This window comes from Geotrypetes seraphini, chromosome 1 (genome assembly GCF_902459505.1).
Source record: "Geotrypetes seraphini chromosome 1, aGeoSer1.1, whole genome shotgun sequence".
Lineage (NCBI taxonomy): Eukaryota > Metazoa > Chordata > Amphibia > Gymnophiona > Dermophiidae > Geotrypetes > Geotrypetes seraphini.
This window is the reverse complement of record NC_047084.1, coordinates 535,549,367-535,574,525: the sequence shown is the minus strand read 5'-3', so window position 1 is coordinate 535,574,525 and position 25,159 is coordinate 535,549,367. Positions and strand designations below refer to the sequence as shown.

The window sequence follows — 25,159 nt, the reverse complement described above, 5'->3', positions numbered from 1 at the left end:
GGCCCTAATGCGCCTTCATAAAAGGAGCCCTATATCTAATTCTACTAAAATATTATTTAATTTGGGGTGTATAATTCTGACCAATTTATCACTGAAAACAAGAATCTGGTACGTACACATAATCAATAATTGTGTTTTATATGAAAATTATACCCTACGTTTCAACTACAAAATACCGATCGGGGGGAGGGGGGGGAATTTATTACCAAAGGCAGAGTACTAGAAAATGAAAAGAAACTAATATTCAGCTAATATTAGCTAAAAAATCTACACAGCTAGTGGTGAAACAATTTTTTTTTGCTTAGGTAAATTAAAAAAGGGAGAGGTGGAGACTTTTAATTGCTCTGAGTATTGCATATTCACTAAAATACTAAAATTAATTATTAATATGCAGTCCTGTTTAAAAAAAAAAAAGGGCAGACATAGCTGATGACCTGCTTTGGTGGTGATGCAGAGTAGAATTTCAGGAAACTGGATCTTGGACATAAAATTCAATTACTTAATGAGGGCTATCTTGTTTCAGTTGGTCATTCTGCTGATCTATTAAAAGCAAGTCCCCAGAATAGAAACTGGTTTGAATAGGAGACCTTACAAATCCCATGTCTTCATATTTTACTCCCCCCCACCACCACCATTGTAACTTTTGTAAATATGCATTCTTTCTTTTTTTTTTTTTTTAATCTACTAAAAACGATACAGATCTGGTGCTATAGTTTCATGTGCTAGAATTCATTTGTAGTCACTTTTTGAAATCAAACTTTAACTGCATCCTTTTGCCCCACTCTCTGGGGCAAATATAAGAGTAAATATAAGCGTGCAAGTCTCACAAACGCTGATCCTATGATCCACGCTTTAAAAAAAAGGGGAGAGAAGGGTGACTTGATCATCGCAGAAGAGCAAGACCCAGATCAGTAGATTCTAAAACTCTCCATAAGAATTGTAGGGCTCCGTTCGCTGGGGCAGCAGTAGCATTGAAACCATTGATCATGGATTGAACTACAATCTGCCTTGCGCTTTACCCAAGGACCCATCCTTTCTGAAAAACCAGAACAAATAGTACAGTGATCATATATAAATGGATTCATATAAATGACAATTTGCAAATATATAAAATAAATCATTAAGGTTAAAAAAAAACTCTCACTCCATTTACTAAATTGCACTTGAGCTTATATCCCTATAAATTGCCTAGGAATTCTAAACCGTATTGATTTTCCGGTTCCTTAGATGTCTTGCATGTCATCAAAACTAATTTTCCTTTCAAACAAAAATCACTATAAACCGATACTTCTTTAAGTGTTATTCTTCATCATAAAAAGAGAACCATTTCAGGCAATAAAGATCTGCAATACACAATTATCAATGAGTGTGTTTTCCAAAACTATAGAATTTCTTAGCAAACCTTAAGAGAATATTTTAATTATGTAAAGCTACAAAACTGAATTCAGCATGGCAGAACAGGAAAAAGGTTACTTAGCAAATAAAACCATAGAATGTATTTTAATTATGCGAGGAAGCGTTGACATTTCTAAAAAAGTGTTTTGATCTGTAAACTTTACGTACGAATGTTTAACCATTCTAGGAATGTATTGTGTTTGATATGTTTTTTTGCTCATACAGTTGTTTGTACATGTTTACAAAGCAGATCTGCACATGGATGGAGAGAATCCACTGTTTCAACAAGATGCCCAACCTGCGAACTCCCATCGCCAATGCAAGATAGAAACTCTCAGAATGTTGCAGCGTTGATTTGATCTTTGCAGTAGGTCTGAATTTTATTCTACTCTCGGAGCGAAAAGGGATAAAGAGCGAGAAGAAAGACTTCCCGGGGGCTGCTGCGGCGGGTGTCTGGCATGCCCCTGCCGTGGAGCCAGGACAGAAGAAGGGTGACCCATCCGCGCTCCGCAGGCTCAGAGGCGGAATCCCCTCAGGGACTCGAGGCCCTCTCGCTCCTCCCCCACTCCGTTCACGCCTCAGCTCGCCCGCTGACGTCATGCCAATTGTTTTGGTGCGGCCGACCAATCGAACGCGCCGCCTGGATACTACGGGGGCCGAGATGGGCCCTGCCTCACGTCTGGAGGACTTCCCCGCGCCTAGCCTACCGCATGGCGCAGGGCGCGCTGCCTGGTCTTCCTGCAGCTTTAACAGCTCTGACATGGAAACGCCGTTGCATTTCCAACGCGGCTTTTTCCAAGAGCAGCCGCAGCCACGCTCGCAGCAGCTGCTTTGCCAGAGCCCGGACGAGGAGCAGGACGGCCCGTGTCTCCATTGCAACAGCTGCGCCTACTACGGCGCGGCGGGGGATAACCTGCCCCTTCTTCGCACCTCCTCGCCCTTGACGGGAGCTTTCCGAAGCAACTCTTCTCCGATCTCGTGCTCCTCCCGGCCGGGCAGCCAGCTGAACGTGAGCGAGCTGACGCCTTCCAGCCATGCCAGTTCGTCCAGGCAGCAGTACCAGTACCAGCAGCAGCAGCAGCAGCAACTCCCCCAGTACCACCAGTGCCATAGCCGGCAGCAGGCAAGCCCCAGCAGCACTGGCAGCGGCGGCGGCGCCCGCAGGGAGAGCAACCCCTTCACGGAAATAGCCATGAGCAGCTGCAGGTACAACGGCGGGGTCATGCGGCCGCTCAGCAACCTGAGCTCGTCCCGCAGGAACCTCCACGAGCTGGACTCGGAGTCGCAGCCGCTGCAGCCCGTCCCCAGCTGCCCCGCCGCGCCCGAGATCGTCGTCTCCAAGCCGGAGCACAACAACTCCAACAGCCTAGCGCCCTACGGCCCCGGGGCTGGGGGAGGCAGCGGGGGCCAGAGCAACAGCGGCAAATCCAGCAAGAAGAAAAACCAGAACATCGGCTACAAGCTGGGGCACCGGAGAGCGCTCTTTGAGAAGCGGAAGCGCCTGAGCGACTACGCGCTCATCTTCGGCATGTTCGGCATCGTGGTGATGGTCATAGAGACGGAACTTTCTTGGGGTGCCTATGACAAGGTAACGGGGGGCAGTCTGCCACCTCCTCCATTCCTTCCCCTTCTCCTGGTAATGCGGGTAAGCCTAGAGACCCAGGTGTGAGTAGGTGCTCCAAATGCGCCGTGGAAGCGTAAGAAAGATCAGTCATAACCGAGTGTGATTTTTATCATACCCTACCCAGAACGTGAGCAACTTGCAAGAAGGGGAAAGGAGTTTCCTTAGTCTGTAGGTTTTTTTTTTAAAGCTGCATTCCCAAAAAGCACCGCCTTTGGCTCTTTAATGTCCAGTAACTATTGGGAAATGTAAAACAATAGTAACTTTTTATTGTCTATTCTGTTTGGGCAGCTGCACAGCTGATATTTCCTCCGTTGCCTTGGTAGCATCTTGGAGTTTATTTTCAGCTTTTACCCCTTGAGTGTTGTGACAGCTGCAGCAACGTTTTGACTTAGACCGGGCATTGTGTAACCCTGACACTATATACAATATAAAGTAACTTCGCTCTAGACAGTATAGATTGGTCGAGAAGAATGACAAAAGCAATGGTAAACTTTTATAAAGTGTAATTGTTTCGTGGAAATTGAAACATTTTCTCTGTTGCAGGGGTCGCTGTATTCCTTAGCTCTAAAATGCCTTATTAGCCTCTCCACGATTATTCTGCTTGGGCTTATTATTGTATACCACGCAAGGGAAATTCAGGTAATGTTTTATTTTATAATTTAAGTTTCCACATATTCTATTAAATTATGTAATACAACATGATAAAATAAACAAGCTATAATAAACAGGAGCACAGGCTAATAGTTTCTGGAGAAAGTAAGACATTTGTCTGTTACCTTCGGTATTGCAGTGCTGTACGTTGTTTATTTTTATTGGCTGAGAAGAGAATTGCATGCTGTGATAGTTTTAAACCCATGGGTATTTTTTTTACAGATAAGTGAGAATCTCCAATGGAAACTAAGATTTGTAAACACTGTGTTGGAGGACAAAAGAGATCAATGTTAGAGGAAAGGGGTACAGCGTATGTTGTATGGTGGAACACCTTTACTTGATGATCCTAATTATTTATTTTGCTTATTTATTAACCATCATAGACTGTATATGTTTATTCCATGCTGTCCTGTTCTAGTATATTTATACCGTTTCCTGTTGAAAGGCTTACATTTATTTACAGGCTAAAACTAAATAAAACATGGCTGGAGCTGTCTTTTTTTTTTTTTGTTAAAGATGGCTAAATGATTTATAAAGGACATCAGATTCAAGTATATCTCAATGAGTTAGATACTTGATGTAAAATCTAATAAAGGTGAATTAGCTTTTTTTTTTCAAGCAGCTAAAATTTAGTGCATGGCAATTTTTCTCATATATTTGGGTACAGTTGCACTGCTTAGTAATTCACTGTTGTAAAAGCTTGCCTAATCAGGTTCAAAACTGAAGGTTAAATAAACAGACTCTTTACAAAATGGCTTAAGAACAGAAACATGCCTTATCCTCCAGCTTGCAAAGCTATTTAAGTCTGAGATTGACATGATGATGTGTAGTCGTTAGAAATCTTCTGATATGCTAATTGTGATGTATTGTTCTGTTAAAAAAAAATATATATATATATATTTTTTGGAGGGTGTTTAAATGCATTTGCAAGCACATTTAATCCATGGATATTCTGATTAATGATTGTCCTTTAATGAATAATGTCCTTCAATTTAATCAGAATAATAAATATTTTTTGTTGTCTAGAGATAACAGATCTCCTTTGACTGTTTTTTTTTTAAAAATACAATAGGAGAGGTTTGCAATCTCATCTTAAATGTTCCCTGATTTACCCTATTACAGAAGAGTTCAATATTCAACTGGAACTTTTTGATTGCCCTTGCTTCCAAACACTACACCAGAATGATTCACAAAATGTGTAAACTTCATTGCATATGTTGATTTAAAAAAAAAGGAGCCTGGATGAAATTGTTACCCTTTGCATACAAATATCATGCCTTTGCTTTCCTAAAACATTTGCCATCAGTTGATGGCTTCATCTGCTTGGAGCTTAGGGCAGTTAGAAAATAAGGAAGCAGCTTTCCTTTCAAAGAAGCCGCAGGGAAGCTTCTAAATGGCTAGTTCAAGAGAGAGAGAGAAAGAAAGAGAGAGAGCTAAGCAATTTGTGTATTGCAGGGAAGTAGGCAGTGTGGTGAGACAAATTGTAACGGGACTCCAGTGAAGATGTGAATTAAGGTGCATTAGCTTTTAAAAGTGTCTTATGTAACAAGATCCCTGTTATCTTTTATAAACTCAAGCATTGGCAGATGTATTTTATGCCACCTATGCTCCAGTCCTTATTTTCTTACGGTTTCACAAAAGATAGTTTGCATAATAACAATCTACAGTTTAGAATTGGTCACCTGCAGTTCCAGGAGACTTGCTCACTTAACTAAAAGACTATATACTTCTAATCATCCTTTTCGAATCCTAGGTTTGTTTTTCTTCTTTTTGAGATGTGCCTTTTCCTTTTATCAGCATAAGAGAATAGTGGATTTTAATTTTTCCATTATATAGCAGAGATAATGTAGCCTTTGTGAGATATACAGAATGCTAAAAAAAAAAAAAAATGTAAAAGAAGACAACTTGAGGATAGTAGTGGAATGATTTCATAAGGCAAGAAAAATAATTAGCATTAAAATATTTCAATTTGTAAGGAAGTTTCAAATTTGCCATATCTAAAAGAGCTGATTGGAACAGGGAGGTTTTCATCTGTCTCCCTTTTAAAGAAAGAATTCTACAAGCAATATTGTTTTAATTCAGAAAGTGCACTAGGTTTTAAATTACATTACTCTAATAAGAAATGTCCTTAGGGAGTAGAGGTATTTAAATAGTGGAGACTTTTGGTTTAAATAACCGTATTACATCTTGAAAGTTACTTATATTTTTGGTCTTGCAAATTTTGTCCTGGCTGTCTAGTTTTGCTATATCACATTTGAAGGGAAATTAGATCATATGCATTGTTCAGGCACCAGTGATAAACTGGTTTATTGTGTGGGCCACTAAACTGTGGGCTGCGCTCTATTAAAACTTTACCCTGCGAAGCACGGTATTTTATTACCGAAAGGGATAGCGCATACTTTATGTATGCCCAAGCTTTGAGACTAGAGAATAGGTTGCCTTTTTATCTATGCAAGTCCTACTACAGCATCTGCAGTATGATTTCTCCATAAACTATGAGCGAGCACATTTCAGCACCGCGGATAGCTCCCTTCGAGCCACAGCTAGTCTGACTGGAAGTATAATACAGTAGATTCATTCGCCACGAATGAATGTTTCCCTTGTTAGAAACACTGCCCTCCCTAAAACCCTCTGCTTGACAAATGCGCTTTTGTAGCCGTCCCGTTTTATTCGATTTCAAATCTACGATACACATCTTATTAAAGTTTTTCATGTAAAAAAAAATCTGTAAGCACGCAAATATATTTTATGCTTTCCTAACAGCGCATCCTTAGGTTTGATAAGCTGCGCTATCTTTCCCATGTTCAGAAATAATGGCAACAGTGTTTCTTTCTTCCTATGCAAAGAAGAATCTTATATGTGTAATGTTTATATATTTTTTTTTTAGAAGTTAATATGGGGGAAATACCGACAAGCAGTTATCGCATTATATACAATGAAATGACTGGTATACATTTTGTTTTTTTTAATCACCTTTTGGCTTAAATGGGAGATATTATTGTCATTCACACATACTGGATGGATGAAAAGGGGAATCCCCAGTCCTTTGGATTTTCTCTTACGTACCGCAGCAGCTCTATCGCTCAGCTGGCGCTTTACCTTATCCTCGCCTGTGATTCGTGAAGGTCTCTGTCTCGTTAATAGTCCCGCTGCTAAATATAGGCAGAGAGTTGCCCCGCATTAATGAGCTGCGTGGCTGCGGTGGAGCTTCCCGGGTTATCCCCGCTCGTGATCGCCGCCTGCCACAGCCTTCAGTCGAGCATGCGCCTTGCTGCAGTGCGTGGGAGGCACCGGCTACAAAAGCTGGTTTGGGGGAGGGGGGGGGGCTGGGGAAAGCCAGCGTGGGGGAGGGGTGCGCTGGCAGAGGAGGGGGAGAGGGAACCTCTATTCCTTCCCTATTGATTTTTCAGGAAACGAATGAGAGGCATTTTTTTTTTTTGAAGGTGGAGGAGGAGAAGGAGAGGTAACGTGAGCTGGAGGCTGCTGAATACCGGGGTTTCCCCTGTGAGTGCAATGTCTAATTCAGCACCGAGGGGGGCGGGGGATTGCAGCTAGGAGCGCCGCTAATAAAAAGCTTCATGTGCAGAGGGAAATGTCTGAAATCTGAGGAGGGGGGAAGGAGGGATTTTATCGGCGGGTGGTGCTTGAGTTCTTTGTTAAGAAAACTATAGCACTGTCAGTAAATGAATCCCTTAGCTGTAAAATAAAGATCTGCTTTAAAAAAAGCATTTTATCCCAATTTTATGTTTATGGGAAGGTGGAGGGACAGGGGAAGCTTGGTAAAATCAGGATCCAAGTCTCAAACAGAAATCAGGATATCTTTTGAGAAACCATAACATTTAGGAATCAGTTCTAAGTGACTGGGGTGATGGGTTTAAAATTCTGTCTTGAAGGGATTTTGCCTGTGTACTCTATGTGGTTGTCCAGACACAGGCTGAGATCATAGAGCTATGTATTTGTCAATGACAGTACTAAAGCATGGACATTCCTTAGTTGTGTGCTCCATCTCTTTCTTTGAATATAACCTACTACACACTTTTCACTTTGTCTTGTTAGTATCACTAACAAAAATTAGTATCCCTGTGTGTTTGATAACTTATTTGGATCCAGATCTGATTAACACTCCTAGGCTGTTACAAAAACAGAAGTCTGGCCCATGTGAGGGGAAGCCATTCATCTTTTTTTTTTTTTTGCCACATCAGCTATCTGATGGGGAGAAGGGGGATGGTTTACCAGCTTCACTGACAAGGTTCTCTGGAGGAGTTCAAACGGCAGGGCTGCAAAATGATACCACTGTAGCAGAAGTAACAGGGGAAGTCAGCCTGCAATATTGGAGCCATAGTGTGTGTGGAAGACTGCCTTTGCCGCATTGAAGTCATTTGTAGCGCTCCAATGTCAGCTGTTATAGGTCATCCCAGTCAATCAGTGATTCCGAGGGACAAAGCGCTGTGGTTATATTTATAGTAGGTGATTGATAGAAACAGGCTTTAATTTGTTTGTTTTTATTTATTTCTTACATTTTGTTAACTGATGGAAGAAATTCATCTAAGGCATTGTACAACATAGAAAATATACACGCCCTGCATATATTCCTTGCTGTGTCATTGCCGTGCTGTGTTTTGCAAAATAATTAGCTTCGTGGCATTACACTCATACTCGTATGTTGTGCATGAATTCTCTTTCCCTTTCAGTGGGAATTCAGCCCTGTCCCAGGCAAGTCACATTCTGCAAACCAAAGTGTGGTTTTGCATAATATAAATTTTTAATACAAGTGACCAGCAGAAAAAAAGAACAGTTTATACCATTTTTCTTGTAAATTACTGGTGAAAAGACCAGTACCAATTCCGGTGACAAGGAAACACTGAAGGGGAGATGCACAGAACTCCAATGCTGCATCTGAAAACACCAGCTGTTCCAGCTATTCTAAATTACTGACCGATGCTTAACACTAATAGTATGCTAATTATATGAACGCTGTTAATGCTGAACATTGGTTGTACATTACCTAGATACTATGTTGGAATACGCAGCATAGCAAATTTTAATAAACATAAAGATTAAAGGGTTGGGTATTCCTGGGGCATGTCCACAAGAGCTGTCCAGCAGGACCACCAACCTGACCTTCTAGACACCTTTACTACTGGCTCCTGCTCCGGCCCTGATGATCCCATGTACCTTTGAAAGGAGGCAGGTAGGATGCCTACTCCCTCCTGCCTCTAGGCTCCACCCTCTGTAAAATGGCAGTGCCCCACCCCTGCCTGGTGCATTCTCACATATAAGGGGAAAAAACTCTGTATATGGTACTTAGGCCCCGTATCCCAGGATGCACTGGCCAGGTGTAGGGTGCTGCCACTTTGAACAGGGTGAGCTACTGAGCAAGGAGAGAGTAATCATTTCTCATATCTTCTTCCAAAGTTAGGGATGTTTGTGTGTGTGGGGGGGTGGGGGGGCTTAGGCAAGGGGTGAGGGACCGTGGTTGCTGGGACTTTCATGTCCGTGCCTGAGCCAATTAGTGCTACAAAATATAGGTGCCAAGCGACGCTTAACTCCAAAGTAGGTGTGTTTTGGGTTGGAGAAGGACTTAAGCGCCGCTAAGCGCAATTTTAGAAGCTTATAATGTAGGCTTCATATGAAAAATTATTTCTTAGTAAATGTTTTATTTTGAGGAAGAAATGTATCTTGTGTTGTTGGCTGTCTTCTGAACCACCTTCATTCTGGTATTGGAGGAATCGCCTCCATGAACTTATGGGTTGGGAAGCCCGTTTGGCACGTTCTTCCCGACGCCGGAGCAGAGACTTTGTTCACACTTGGACTCCATATTTGAACATTTTGCCTCCTGAGAGTCGTAGCCGGGTCTTGAATAGACTCCACCTCTGAAACTGTGCTTCTAGATGTCTCTGCTGTTCCCTGCTTACGAGTGTTTCTGTCTCTGTGGGGGGATGGGGAGGGGTGGGTGGGGGGTAGGGTTTTCTTTGTTGGGGGTGGGGGTCAGGTAGGTCCGAGGAGGACATAAGAGTCCAGTTCTCCGCGGGTGTTTGCTGAAAATGCATACCATGGTTATTATTGTAGTTGTACTTACTGTTGCTTAATAAAATAGATTTAAACATAAAACCTTGGCATACATTATAGGCGCCTAAGTTTTTTTTTTTTTTAATAATTTTTATTAATAAAGCAGCCAACAGCAGTACAAGAAATAGAAGCTACAGCACTGTAGCGATAAATAAGCAAGAGGTCCAGGTCAATACAGAATGCCCAGGAAGGCATCAGACATAAACCACCAGTAAGCAAAAGGAACAGAGATTCAAGGGCAAACAGGTACAGTCCCAGAAGAAAGTACAACAACAGAGCCCGGATGCAAGGAACAGTGGCCTCCCAGCGATGAAAAAACAAAAGCGTAGAAGGATCCTCTCACGGGAGAGCAAGTCATGGCTGCAATAAACTTTAAAAATATGTCAACCCCTGAACATCCACACCACACAACCAAGCCAATACTATTCACCACCCAGACATACCATACTAATCTCAGCACAGGAAACCCATACAACTCCCCATACAGATAGGTGCAATTCTATAATAGGTGCCTAAGTGTGATTGACAAGCAATAGGTACCTACATTATAGACTCCTATCTTTTTAGATACCATTTACAGAATTTCCCCCTTACTCCCTATTTCTATCATTTTTTGTGTGCCCAATTTTACACTTACCCTCAAATTCTTTAAAGTTAGGCGTGTAACTTAATTACTAGGCCAAACCGGCACTGATTGGCACTTAGCACCTCATAATTGATAATTGGAATTGATAGGTGACTAATTGGGAGGCTTGATTCTATAAAAGTTAGATGCCTTGTCCAAAGTACCTACCTAAATATGGGTTTGGTTAGGGGCGGATCGTGGGCTTGTTTTGTAGTTAGGTGCCAGTTTTGACTTAGGCACATGCATTTAGGCCAAGAAAACCCCGGCATAAATATGGCATGTCCAAAAGGATGCCTGGATGCGCTAAGCATGATGCTATATAGTGAGCCTAACTTATATAGAATCATGCTTTGTGCCACACTAGTTTGTGCTGACTTTTTAGGTGACCGATATAGAATTTGGCCTTTAAACATAGAAACATAGAAACATAGAAATTGACGGCAGAAAAGGGCCATAGCCCATCGAGTCTGCCCATACCAGTGACCCACTCCCTGATTCTTACTCTCCTAGAGATCCCACATGAATATCCCATTTCCTCTTGAAATCTAACACGCTGCTGGCCTCAATCACCCGCTGAGGCAGCTCGTTCCAATGATCGACCACCCTCTCGGTGAAGAAGTACTTCCTAGCATCACCCTGAAATTTCCCTCCTCTGATTTTCAGCGAATGTCCTCTGGTTACCGAGGGCCCCGTAAGACTGAAGATATCATCTTTCACCACTATACGCCCAGTAATATACTTGAAGGTTTCAATCATGTCTCCTCTCTGTCTTCGCTCCTCCAATGAGTACATCCGCAGTTTTTTTAACCTTTCTTCATACGTGAGATCCCTGAGCCCCAAAACCATCCTGGTAGCCATTCGCTGAACCGACTCAATTCTCAACACATCTTTTCGGTAGTGTGGTCTCCAGAATTGAACACAATACTCGAGATGAGGTCTCACCATGGATCTGTACAGTGGCATTATTACTTCAGGTTTTCTGCTGACAAAACCCCTACGGATACAGCCCATCATTTGTCTTGCCTTGGACGAAGCCTTCTCTACTTGATTGGCAGCCTTCATATCGTCGCTAATGATCACTCCTAAATCACGTTCCATCGTGGTCCTGGACAAGGTTTCACCATTTAGTGTGTAAGTTCTGTGTGGATTTTTTTTGCCTAGATGCATTATTTTACATTTTTTAGCATTGAAGCCTAGCTGCCAAGTTGATGACCACTGCTCGAGCTGTCTTAGGTCCTGCGTCATAAAGTCAGGCACACTGCTTTTGCCAACTATGTTGCATAGTTTGGCATCGTCGGCAAACAGTGATACTTTTCCTCTAAGTCCTTGGGTTAAATCTCCTATGAATAAATTAAATAGAATCGGCCCTAAGACGGAGCCCTGAGGTACTCCACTCATCACTGCTGACGTTTTGGAGGGGGTACCGTTTACCATCACCCTTTGAAGCCTACCATCTAGCCAATCCTTTACCCATGTAGTGAATGTATCCCCTAATCCCATTGATTTTAGTTTGTTCAACAGCCTGCGGTGTGGGACGCTATCAAAAGCTTTGCTGAAGTCCAAATATATCACGTCAAGGGACTCACCGGCATCCAGATGTCTGGTCACCCAATCAAAGAAGTCAATCAGATTAGATTGGCAGGACCTTCCCCTGGTAAATCCGTGTTGATGTGGATCACGTAAACTTTCTTCGTCTAGAATTTTGTCAAGTTCCTGTTTGATCAGTGTTTCCATGAGTTTGCACACTATGGATGTAAGACTCACCGGTCTGTAATTTCCTGTCTCTGTTCTGCATCCCTTTTTGTGGAGTGGAATTACGTTAGCTGTTTTCCAGTCTAGGGGTACTTTTCCCGTGCGCATGGAAAGATTGAAGAGTACAGATAGTGGTTCAGCCAGAACTTCACTCAGCTCTCTGAGTACCCTGGGGTGTAGATTGTCTGGCCCCATGGCTTTGTCAACTTTGAGTCTTGAAAGTTCGTGGTAGACGCTACTAGGTGTAAATTCGTAATCGCGAAACAGGTCATTTTGGCTGTCTCTTATTTGTAGTTGTGGACCATCTCCTGGCGCTTCACAGGTGAATACTGAGCAGAAGTATTCGTTTAGCAGTTCTGCCTTGGTAGTATCAGATTCTGCGTAGTTTCCATCTGATTGCCTAAGGCGTTCTATTCCATTTTTGTTTCTCTTCCTGTCGCTAATGTACCTAAAGAAGGATTTGTCCCCTTTTTTAATGTTCCGTGCTAGATCTTCCTCTGTTTGAAGTTTGGCTTCCCTGACTGCCTTTTTGACAGCCTTAGATCTGGCCAGATAGTCTTCTTTTGCCTCCCTTTTCCCAAGATGTTTGTAGTTGATAAATGTTTCTTTTTTCATTTTAATGAGGTCCGAAATTTCCTTGTTGAACCATTGTGGTTTTTTGTTTCTCCGGCGTTTGCTTACTGTTTTTACGTAGCGGCTAGATGCTTCGTTCAGGATGGATTTTAGATTTGACCACATAGTTTCCGGATTGTCAGTTTCTGCATGGTTTTGCAGCTCTTGATGGACAAAGTCTCTCATGTGGTTGAAATCTGCCTCCCTAAAGTTGAGGACCCTCGTTGCTGTGTTTGATTTAGAGAAGCCTTTTCTGAGGTTGAGCCATACCATGTTGTGGTCACTGGAGGCCAGTGTGTCTCCCACTGATACTTCCGAGACACTGTCTCCATTTGTGAGTACCAGGTCCAGTATTGCTTTTTCTCTGGTGGGCTCTAATACCATTTGTTTTAGTTGTGCACCCTTAATGGAGGTTACTATTCTTTTGCTACCGCTCGTAGTTGCTGAGAGGGTGTTCCAGTCAGCATCTGGCATGTTGAAGTCGCCTAACAGTACTGTGTCACCACGCAAAGTGATGTTCTCTATGTCCTCAATCAATTCTTTGTCTTTGTCTTCCTTTTGTCTCGGAGGCCTGTACACCACACCGAGGTAAAGGCATTTTTCGTTCCCTCTGGCAAGGTTTACCCAAAGTGATTCCCCTGTGTATCTAACCTCTGTGATCCTGGTAGTTTTGATATTATCCTTAGTGTATAGTGCTACCCCCCCTCCTAATTTGCCCTCTCTGTCCCGACGAAGTAGATTGTATCCTGGTATAACCATATCCCACCCATGTGAGTCTGTGAACCAGGTCTCGGATATCGCTACTATGTCAAGGTCAGCATCCCTTATTTCTGTTTCTAGTTCCAGGATTTTGTTGCCCAAGCTGTGTGCATTAACATACATTGCTCTCCAAATTTGTGATGATATGCCTATCCCCGTTAGTGTGGCACTTGTTTTTTTGTGTATGCTATGGGTACTTACCTTAGGCTCAGAAGTGTGGGTTTTATTTGTTTCTCCAGGATGGATCCTTACTTCTCTGGTATGTATGTGTGAACCCTCCCCCAACTTACCTAGTTTAAAGCCTTCCGAAGTAGATGTGCTAGTCGATGTCCAAAAACTTTCTTGCCTCTCTTTGTTAGGTGAAGTCCGTCAGGTCCCTGTAGTCCTTGTAGCGCCGCTCCGTGGTCTAGGAATCCAAAGTTCGTCTCTAAACACCATTCTCGAAGCCACTCGTTGGTCCTATGGATGCGCTCTTCCCTGTCTCTGCCTTTGTCTCTTACCGGGAGAATTGATGAGAAGACCACCTGTGCTCCTGTCTGCTTTAGTTTCCTTCCCAGGGCCTCGAAGTCTTTAGGGATGCTGTCTGATGTGCTTCTGGCAGTATCGTTGGTACCTACATGAATGAGAAACATAGGGAAATGGTCAGTGGGTTTCAGAAGTTTGTCTATACTGGTGGTGATGTCGCGGATCCTGGCTCCAGGGAGCCAAAATTGCATTCACAATTTATAGAATACTGCTAATTACACATGTAACTTACAGTGGTGTTCAAAAGTCTGTAACCATTTGTGAATTTTGCATTCTTTCAACATTCTGGTCTTTTATTTTTATTCTTTTATTGACCCAATAGATTTGTCTGTGTATCAAATAATAAGAGATTTGGTTATTAGAATCAACTTTTTATTCTAGCTTGACCTTAAATTTCTGAGTTTGTTAAAGTTGCCATGTTAATCATATTTTGCATAAATTGAGTAATATACTTTGCTGGCCATCTGTCCTTCATATTCATGTAGATGGCCGTTTTGCATGTCAGTGATGGTTCAATATTTGGTGGACCAACCTCTGTTCTTCATCACTTGTCTGCACCATGTCGGCATTGAGTGAACCAGTTTGATGAGGTGATCATGGGTGACAACACGGTTCTAGGCTGCAATGAGTGACTCAGTCAACTCACATTTTGATGTTGGATGTCTCTTGGATTTCTCCCAGGCCACCTTGTGCCACAAGTTCTTGATCAGATTCAGATCCAGAGATTGGAGAGGCCTGTCAATTGACTCAATGTTCTGATGCTTCCAGCTGATCACTTGTTTGTCGTGATAGCAAGGTGTGTTGTCAACTTGGAACAGGAAACAACTGCTGAGCCGATGGCACCATACACTTTTGCAGTATTGTAATGTACTTGGTCCCATTGACTATTCCATCGACGATGTGCAGATGTCTGATGTCACTGGCAGCCATGCATCCCTAGACAACGACCTTCAATGGATGCTTCACAGTAAGATTTAGGCACTCAGGCTTGAACTCCTCTCCAGGAAAACTCTTTACGTAGCTGTTGGCCTGATTACCAAACAGGCAGAAGGTGCTTTCATCGCTGAAAAGCACCTTTTCCTACATTTCACATGTCCAGCTTGAGTGCTTCTGCACCCACTTGTTCTGTTTGCGCCTTTGGATGTCAGTCATCAGTGATTTGCTGCATGCTTTGTAGCCCTGCAAACCAAAATGCAGGCACCGACGACGAATTGTTGATGAGCTGATGCTGACATGACACTCATCTGACCACTCTTGCAGTAGCGAGGTGTACAACCTTTACTACCGCACTGTGACTGCAGCCTACTTTGCTGGTGATCTGGTGGCACCAAAATCCTTTCTCGTTCATCTCTGACACACAAATGCGCTTCTCCAGAGTTAGGTTCCAAATCTTGCTCATGGCTGATGCAGAAAGTGTTTGAATCCCAAAAACCCCATGCTTTTTATAGCTGCCCTATTACCTACATGTCTGGACTGTGATTGGCTGATGAAAGCAGCCTCCTGATTGGTCAGAAATAGCGCGTGTTGATTAGACGGTGCCAATCCAGTTTTGAAGCATAGTTATACTGCAGCAGCTATATTCCCGTGTCAACAAAATTGTAAAATTAGAAACAAGTGATCTTAAAAAGTTGATTCTAATAGCCAAATGTATCCCTTATACACAGACAAATCAAATCTATCTAAGTACCTATCTTACTTATAATTTTAATGCTCCAATATATTCATTGTAACCCGTTCTGGGCTCTTTTGGGAGGACGGGCTAAAAAAAAAATCTAATAAATAAATAAATAAATAAATTAGGTCAACAAAGAAATTTAAAATAAAAGGTCAGAAAGTTGAAAAAATGCAACATTCACAGATGATTCTATACTTTTGCAAACCACTGTAATTGTTTAATTAGTTGCTGATTGATGATCACAATTAGTTAGCTCTAAATTTGTGCTAACTGGAGCTAATTGGCACTAATATGCAGTTATGTGCAGGACTCTGGATTCAAAGTTGTAGAGTCAGTATTGGAATTGGAAGCAATTTGGGGTGGAGTTGGTAAACATTACTGACTCTGATGACAGATTCAGAATGAAAACTTATATATTTGTCCTCGATATAAACTACTGGTAAATATAAGTAGCATTTACCAGTACTTTAGATCCAATACAAAATATTTAAAGCCTAATAGCAGTAGGAATTGGAGTCAGAGTCAGACAGTAGAAAAATAGCGGAGTTGGAGTTGGAGTCGAAGGTTTGGTATACTGACTCCACAGCCCTGGTTACACGAGTAACTGCATTTAATTGGTATTATATAACCTTAGGGGCTGATTCTCCAAATGGGTGTCCCAATTATTGGTTGGCTGTAGGCGTCTTATCGCCATCTCACAGCCAATCAGAATGCATGTTTTTGTTTTTTTTTAAAAATGCACCCTGGGATGTACTGGAAGGGACCTAAGGCTTTCATTAGTCTATAGGAGGAGCTGTAGGCACCTGGGCCAACCAGGGCCTTAGGCCCCTTCTCGGTGTACCCTGGGATGCACTATGAGTGGCCTGATTGGCCCAGGCACCTAAGGCTCCTCCCCTCTTTATTTGCCTTCATTTTTCTCTGTTTCTATGATTGGCATCTTAACAAAAAATTATTTGCATTAATTGGATTTAATTAAACGTTATATAGATAAATGCAGGCAGGGGTTCACGCCTGAATTTTACACTTGATTCTGAAAAGGGAGCATAGAAATGGCAGGGTCACTAGCAGATTGGGGACATTCCTAGAATTTCCACATGTAATTATAGAATAAGGGGGGATCCAAACTAGAGAATGACACGGGGAAAAAATCTGTCCCCGTCACCGCCCCGTCACCGGCCCACCATCCTCTGCACCGCCCCGTCACCGCCGTTCCCTTCACCGCCCCGTCACCGTCACCGCCATCCCTTTCACCGCCCCGTCACCGCCACTGCCATCCCATTCACCGCCCCGTCACCGTCCCCGCTGCATCCATATAAGCCTTAGTACTGTAATATTTAGCTTATTCCTTTCTTATAAATCAAAGTTCCTGCTGCTGAACTAGAGAAAGAGATGTTCAGCTGGCAGGGCTTTGTTTATAAATTTTTATCAACACAACTAATATACTATTTTATCCTAAAGCAAAAAATAAATAAATAAATATAATTTTTTTTTCTACCTTTGTTGTCTGGTTTCTGCTTTCCACATCTTCTCATTGAATTCCTTCCATCCACTGTGTGTCTTCTCTCTGCGTCTTCCATTTGCTGTTACTGTGCCTCTCCCTTAACCCCCCCCCCCAATTGGTCTAGCACCCATCTTCTTCCCTCCGCTCCCGCATAGTCTGTCTTCTTCCCACTCTGTCTTCCACATTTCCCTTCGGGGTCTGTTCCTCTCCACCCTCCTTCAATGTCTGTCCTATTCCTTTCCACCACCACCACCCTTCCCTCCCTCCTTTACCATCTGTTCCTTTCTACTACCCTTCAGCTCCTCTCACTTGGCTTATCTATCTACCTTCCTCCCTCTTATTTTCATGGCACGTTACAATGTAATTTGTGCAAGCCACTGGAGCCTGCGAGCTCGGTCCCTGTCCCATCCCCACAAACCATCTCGCTTCTGTGCTCCTATTTTCTCCATTTCTAATATCTCCCCTATGTATCTGTCATTGCCCCCCCCCCTGTGTCCATATACCATCCCCATGGCATGTCCCCTTTATGTCTCTGTCCCTTTGCCCCATGCACATAATTTCCCCTCTTTCTGTTACCTTCCTGTGTCCAGATTTCCCCTATCTTCCTCTTCCATACCAGTGTGTCTCTTCTTTTCAACCCCATCTAGCTTTTTTCCCTCTTTCTTTCCCACCCCCCCCTGCTTCTAGCATCTGGCTCACCTGCCAGTCCTTCCCTTTCTTTCCTGCTGTGGGTTTTTCTTTCTGACTTCATCCCCTTGGCCCAGAATCCTTTTTCCTTTCACTCCCTCCTTCCAATTTGAGCCGGGAACACTAGCGATCGCACGGTCCCCGCAGCTCACACCCGCCTGCCCAATCGATTCTAGTGTTTAGCCAGCTCTCTCCCTTCTCATCACCTTAGTTTGTAGATTTTCTTTTTCGGCGACCCGCACGCTATCAGAGAGCCGCGCACGCCCTGCTCAGTGTTCAATCTTCTGCTCTGCTGCAACTTCCTGTTTCCGGTTGCGTCAGAGTAGAAGATTGAACACTGAGCAGCCGCGCGTGCGCGGCTCTTTGATAGCGTGCGGGTCGCCGAAAAAGAAAATCTACAAACTAAGGTGAGGAGAAGGGAGAGAGCTGGCTAAACACTAGAATCGATTGGGCAGGCGGGTGTGAGCTGCGGGGACCGCGCGATCCTTCATGCCTCACTGCGGGGAACAAGACCATTCACCGCCCCGCGGGCGGTGAATAGCCTTGTCCCCGTCGCCGCAGCGACTGCTAGTTTTCTTCCCCGTTTTCGGCGGGTGACCCGCGGCTAAAATGCGGTGGCCGCGGGTAAACCGCCACCGTGTCATTCTCTAATCCAAACCTAAATTAGATGTGAGGATTTGCACTGTTTCACTTTGTGCAAACAGACCTGCCTAAAGCTAGGCTATTCTATAAAGTCAATTAACTCTAAGCGCTGTTTATAGAATAGTGCTCAGGGACAGACTTAAACGTCTCAATATATACGAGCATATCTTGTATACTTTGGAAGAAAGGCAGGAGAGGAGAGATATGATAGAGATGTTTAAATAAATATATAAAGACTAATGTTACCAGTCAATGGCAGGACACTCCAATAGCGGTTATTTATCAACCTCTTCATAATATAATAAAATAAGAATAGCCTTACTGGGTCAGCCCAATGGTCCATCAAGCCCAGTAGCCCATTCTCACTGTGGCTAATCCAGGTCCCTAGTACCTGGCCAAAACCCAAGGAGTAGCAATATTCCATGCTACCGAACCAGGGTAAGCAGTGGCTTCCCCCATGCTTGTCTCAATAACAGACTATGGACTTTTCCTCCAGGCAATTGTCCAAACCTTTCTTAAAACCAGCTATGCTATCCACCCTTACCACAACCTCTGGCAATGCATTCCAGAACTTAACTATTCTCTAAGTGAAAAAAAATTTCCTCCTTTTAGTTTTAATATATTTCTCTGTAACTTCATCGAGTGTCCCCTAGTCTTTGTACTTTTTCATGGAGTGAAAAATCGATCCACTTGTACCCGTTCTACTCCACTCAAGATTTTGTAGACTTCAATCATATCTCCCCTAAGCCTTTTCTTTTCCAAGCTGAAAAGCCCTAACCTTTTTAGTTTTACCTCATACGAGAGGAGTTCCATCCTCTTTATCATCTTAGTCGCTCTTCTTTGAACCTTTTCTAGTGCCACTAAATCTTTCTCACTGATCTTTACTCGTGGCTCTCCATCTTTCTTGAACCATTGTCTCCTTCCCTTATCCTTGGTGATTTCAGCATTCATGCTCAGGACATATCTGACTCCTACACCTCAAAGTTTCTTGCTCTAATATCCTCATTCAATCTTTAGCTGTGCCCCACTACCCCCACACACCAGAATGGCCACTGCCTTGACCTTGTCCTCTTCTCTAACTCCTCATTTGCCAATTTCTCCACCTCAATTCTCCTGCATTCTGACCATCATCTAATAACCTTCACAACTTGACACCCTCTCCCCAGACACGACTGATCTTCACAAATACATTCAGGAATCTGCAGGCTATTGACCCATGTGCTCTCTCTGCTACTATCTCCCCCATCCTTTCAAACGCTACGCTATGCAAATCTGTCAATGAAGCAGTCTCTTCTTATAATACTGTTCTCTCCTCTGCCTTTAATACACTTGGTCCTCCCATTTCACATACTGTAAGATGTGCCAAACCTCAGCCCTAGCTGACCTCTGAGATCCGCTACTTTTGCAAAATGTCCGTGGTTAAAATCCCGTGCTCTTGCTGACTTTATTCACTTTAAATTCTTGCTGACCTCATTCCAATCCACCCTTTCTCTTGCAAAACAAGACTACTAAGCCTGTCTCTTTGTCACACTTAACTCTCTACTCAGTGTCCTCACCTCTGGCTCCTTGACTTTTCCCCAGACCATGACAGTACTTTCATGACAAGGCTAACAAGATTAACCTTGAATTATCGACCAAATTGCCTCCAGCTCTTCTTCCTCCTGTCTACCTCGCTGATTATCATCCCCGCTATTGGCTATATCCTCAACCTTTCCCTCTCTACCTCATCTCTACTTGATGCCCTCAAATACGATGTAGTTATGCCGCTCCTCAAAAAACCCTTGCTGGAACCTACCTGCCCCACCAATTATTGCCCCATCCTCTCCTCCCCTTTTTATCCAAGCTACTTGAACGTGCTGTTCACTGCTGTTGTCTTGACTTTCTTTCATCTCGAGCTTTAAATGACCCTCTTCAATCGGGATTTTGCCCTCTACATTCTACAGAAACTGCCCTTGCTAGAGTTTCCAGTGACCTCTTCTTGGCCAAATCCAAAGGGTACTACCAATTCTCATCCTCCTTGATCTATCTGCGGCGTTTGACACTGTAGATCACCACCTACTCATAGATACTCTGACCTCGCTTGGATTTCAGGGCTCTGTTATTTCATGGTTTTCTTCCTACCTTTCCCATCACACTTTTAGCGTGTTATCTGGAGGCTCCTCCTCTGCTGCCATTCTGCTATCGATTAGTATATCTCAAGGCTCTGTCCTGGACCTCTTCTTCTTTTCTCCATCTATACTTCTTTCCTTAGAGCTCTGATCTCCTCCCATGTCTTCGGGTACCATCTCTATGCTGATAACTCGTAAATTTACCTCTCTAAGCCTGAAATTTCTACTGCGATCCAGGCCTGAGTCTCGGCCTGCCTATCTGATGTTGCTACATGGATATTTGCCGCCATCTAAAGCTAAACACGTCCAAGATGTATCTTTCCTCCTAAACATGACTCTTCTCTCCCTAGGTTCTCTATTTCGGTGGATAATGCTCTCATCCTCCCTTTCTCGTCGGCACACAACCTCAGCGTAATCTTCGACTCCTCTCTCTTCTTCTCTTCGCATATCCAACAAAATGCCAAAACATGTTGCTTCTTTCTATACAATGTTGCTAAAATTCAGAGTTTCCTTTCTGAACATGTTTTCAAGACCATTATCCATGACCTCGTCCCCTCTCTCCTGGATTACTGCAGCATGCTTTTTGCGGGTCTCCTGCTAACCCATCCCTCCCCCTTTCAGGCTGTTCAGAATTCTGCTGCCTGCCTCATATTCCGCCAGGGCTGCATGCTCATGCTATCCCCTCTCCTCAAGTCACTTCATTGGCTACCTGTCTGCTTCTGCATACAGTTGAAAACTGTTACTGATCTACAAATGTACTCACTCTGCAGCTCCTCAGTATCTCTCCTCTCTTATCTCTCCCTACATCTGCCCTGGGAACTCTGTTCTTTGGGTAAGTCTCTCTTGTCTGTCCCCTTCTCCTCTACTGCCAACTCTCTTCTGTCTTGCTGTACCATATGCTTGGAAAAAACCTGCCTAAATCAATACGCCAGACTCCATCTCTGGCGATATTCAAATCCAGGCTCATAGTCCACCTTTTTGAAGCTGCATTTAGGTCCTGAAATTTCCAACTTGTAATATACTTTATCTGTTTCTCATTCCCTCTGGAGTCACTACCCTCTCTACCTCTTCATCCCTTTGTATCCCCCTTCAAGAACAACATATATTGATTCACCTTGTGTCCTGTGTGTCTGTCACGATTAGATTGTAAGCTCTTTCGAGGAGGGCCATCTCTTGCATGCTTAATATACTGAGTTGTGTGCATCTGGTAGCACTACAGAAATAATAAATAGTAGTAGTGGTAGTAATAGACGCAGATTCATGTGTAAAGCCCTGAGGTTTTTAAAATGCAAGCTTCAGTTGAACATGCTGGCAAACATATAGGCAGTCCTGCATGCCCTTATACTGTATGTACTGTATTTGTAAAAGACTCTGGGGTCAATATTCAAAGCAATTTAACTGGCCAAAAATGGCTCCTGGCCAGTTAAATCACTTGTTTAGAGCTATTCACTGATATTCATTGGCATTTAACTGCTTAATGTCTTTGAATATCACTATAGACCGCTAAACTCTGTTGGTGGTCCATGTGTAGAATCTGCAGTTATATGGTTAAGTACTGATATTCCTCACTTAATGGGGGATTCATCAGGGCGATAAGAGCGTTAGCGTGTGCTATCATGTAGCACATGCAACAGCGATAGCACACACTAACCCCTAAAGGCATCCATTCTATGGGCATCTTTTGTGGTTAGAGTGTGCTATCATGGTTGCATATGCTTATCGCCCTTTGATGAAACCCCCCTTAACCGTGTAAGTTTAGCCATTAATTTGGACCGTTTAAAAGTCTGTCCTGTCTTTATGTGGTGTTTATGCAGTTAAGGGCTGAATGAGAGAGCCCAGCATTGAATATCTGGGAAACACTTTGGGGGAGAAAGTGAATGCTCGACCAGGATGTCCTGTCTCCCATGCAGAGCTGGGAGAAGCCATATGCACAATGGGACTTTTTGTATTCTAGTTTAGGGCTTTCTTCAATTATTAGTATACATGTATGAGCTTTATTTTATTTAATCGTTGTTTATTTTTTAATTTGCTTTTAATAGTGTGGTCAGTTACCTTGCCAATTAAGCTCATTATTCAATTTTGAGTTCCATGTGGAACTTGTCTAGGTGTCCCTAGTTAGGATGCCTAGCAGCACCTAACCTAGGTGCCATTTATAGAATTAGGCCCTTTTTTAAATAAAGTTCTGGTTTAGAATACTACTGTATAAACAAATATAAACTCATAAAAATGGGGGTCTTGGTTAATATTTGAGTCTACTACCGTAGTTTTAAAAAAATATCCAAATTTAAGCATACTGGGCTGTGGGGAATGGAGTTGCTGGTCAGGAGCAGGCCCGATATGCGAGGCAGGCAGCTGATTCCACCCGGTGGCAATCCTCCATGCTGTTTGCCAGCTGCTGGGAGGAGGGGGGGGGGGGGAGTGAGAAGTCAGTGGCATATCTGGATTGTGAGCAGCCCTGCCTTCGGTCCTATCCTGGTTCCGCTAAACTGGCTGGCAATAACGAAGCCAGACGCCGCAAGGGCCTTCCCTCTTGCAAATCGTTATAGGCTCTGCCGATCTCGATCCCACCCCTCAAAATCCAGAAGTAACTTCAGAGGGGGTGGAATCGAGACTGGCAGAGTCACGGTAAATGGCCCTTACTGCAACTTAAATAGATCTAACACTGCAGGGTCAAAAATACTATACAAGTTAATACACATAAAGTTGATTTGCACATGCTAAAATAGTTCTAATGCATAAAATATTTTTATTAACATCTATGTGTGAAATAAACTATTGTAAATAAAGTTCATAAATGGGGGAAAGTGAAAATGACATTATGAGTGCAGCATTTTAAGGTGCTGATATTCAATCTGCAGGTGGTAGCCCGTATAAGTTGTGCGTTCGGCACTGACCCCAGATGTTCAGTTTGGCAGGCAGAGGTGGGCCAAATGACTTTTAGCTGTCAGGTGGAACAAACAACGCATGAGAATGGGATGCAAAGAAACAAGCACTTTATTAGGTGGGACTCAACACTTGCAATGTTTTGGCGAAAGCCTTCATCAGGAGTCCAATCAAATTCCCTTACAAAGTTCAACACTGGAAATGAGAGTTATGGGTGAAAACTAAGGCCCCCTTTTACAAAGCTGCGGTAGGTTTCTACAGTGGGCTGACAAGGCAAATACTGCGACGCTCATAGGAATTCTTTGTAAAAACCAGCGTAAGCTTCTTTAGAGCTGCAAAGTAGCATGTGCTCAGCAGCCAGGCACATGAATAAATCAAGAGTTTATTTCCAAAGCACTGAAAATTAAAAATTAAAAAGATCCGATATGGGGCTGTGTTTTAGCAGTAAGCCACCTGCTTCAGGGGTCTAGGTGCTCTAAAATCAAACATAAATAATGAATAATAAATAGCAATGTATTCTTAGTTAAAAATGATTATGAATAGACATCTGAATACAATGTAATTTATCCAATAAAAAAAAAAACATAAAAAGGATATAAAATATAGGCAGACAGCAAAATATATATGGCTCCCAAATATGTCCAAAAAACCTACCAAATAATCCCCCTCCTTTACAAAGCCGTGCTAGCGTTTTTAGAGCTGGCTGCAGTGGTAACAGCTCGGGCACTCATAGGAATTCTTTGCGTGTCAGAGCTGTTACTGTGGTGGCCAGCGCTAAAAACACTAGTGTGGCTTTGTAAAGGAGGGTGAATATTAAGAGAATAAAACTAACACAACATTTTTATGAATATGTGAGTAAGTGTATAAGTAAACTAGATGCCACCAAAGAAAAATTCTCAGAGAGAAGAAACCTTTAAATATACAAAGTTAGGCCCTCTTTTACTAAGCCATGGTAGAGGTTTCTACCGCAACCCAGAGTGCTATGTGCTCCAACGCTGCTCTGACGCTCATGGGAATTCTGTGAGCATCGGAGCAGCATCAGAGGATTTAGTGCTCAGGGCTGTGGTAGAAACCTCTACCGTGACGTAGTGAAAGGGGATGTGGGTTAAAAACTTTTAAGACCTTCTCCAGGAGAAAGGTGGTAGTAGACAACTCTCTGTGGTGCAGTGGTTAAAGCTACAGCCTCAGTACCCTAAGGTTGTAGGTTCAAACCCACACTGCTCCTTGTGACCTGGGCAAGTCACTTAATCCCCCCCATTGCCCTAGGTACATTAGATAGACAGGGAAAAATTCTTGAGTACCTGAATAAATTCATGTAAAACCATTCTGAGCTCCCTGTTTCTTACTTTTTCTATTACAATTGTATTTCTCCCCCCTTCCCATATGTATCTAAGACCTATGGGTCAATATTTACCCAGTTTGTAAGGTTGGTAGTCCTGTAATTTTTATTTAATGTTAATGTTTTTACTTTGTACAACGCTTTGTAGATTCGAAAAAGCGTTTAATCAAAAACTGAATAAACTATAAACTATAATGAATGAATACAAGTAACATCAATGCAGAAGCGGACACATTTTAATAGACAAAGAGAGTATATTGAAATAAGGCAAAACTGTAAAGGGAAGTGCAGAGGAAACATACAAATCCAGTG

The 25,159-nt window shown here is 42.9% G+C and overlaps 1 protein-coding gene across 1 annotated transcript in view; it reads left to right on the top strand.

Moving 5' to 3' along the window:
• The first annotated feature begins 1,731 nt into the window (after positions 1-1,731).
• Positions 1,732-25,159, top strand: part of KCNN2 (potassium calcium-activated channel subfamily N member 2) — a 323,536-nt gene continuing 300,108 nt past the window's right edge. Inside the window, exons 1-2 of the mRNA XM_033929086.1 lie at positions 1,732-2,983; positions 3,563-3,658. Of these exons, the coding sequence (XP_033784977.1) occupies positions 1,994-2,983; positions 3,563-3,658 (1,086 nt within the window). The 5' untranslated portion in view covers positions 1,732-1,993. The remainder of the gene's footprint in view (positions 2,984-3,562; positions 3,659-25,159) is intronic.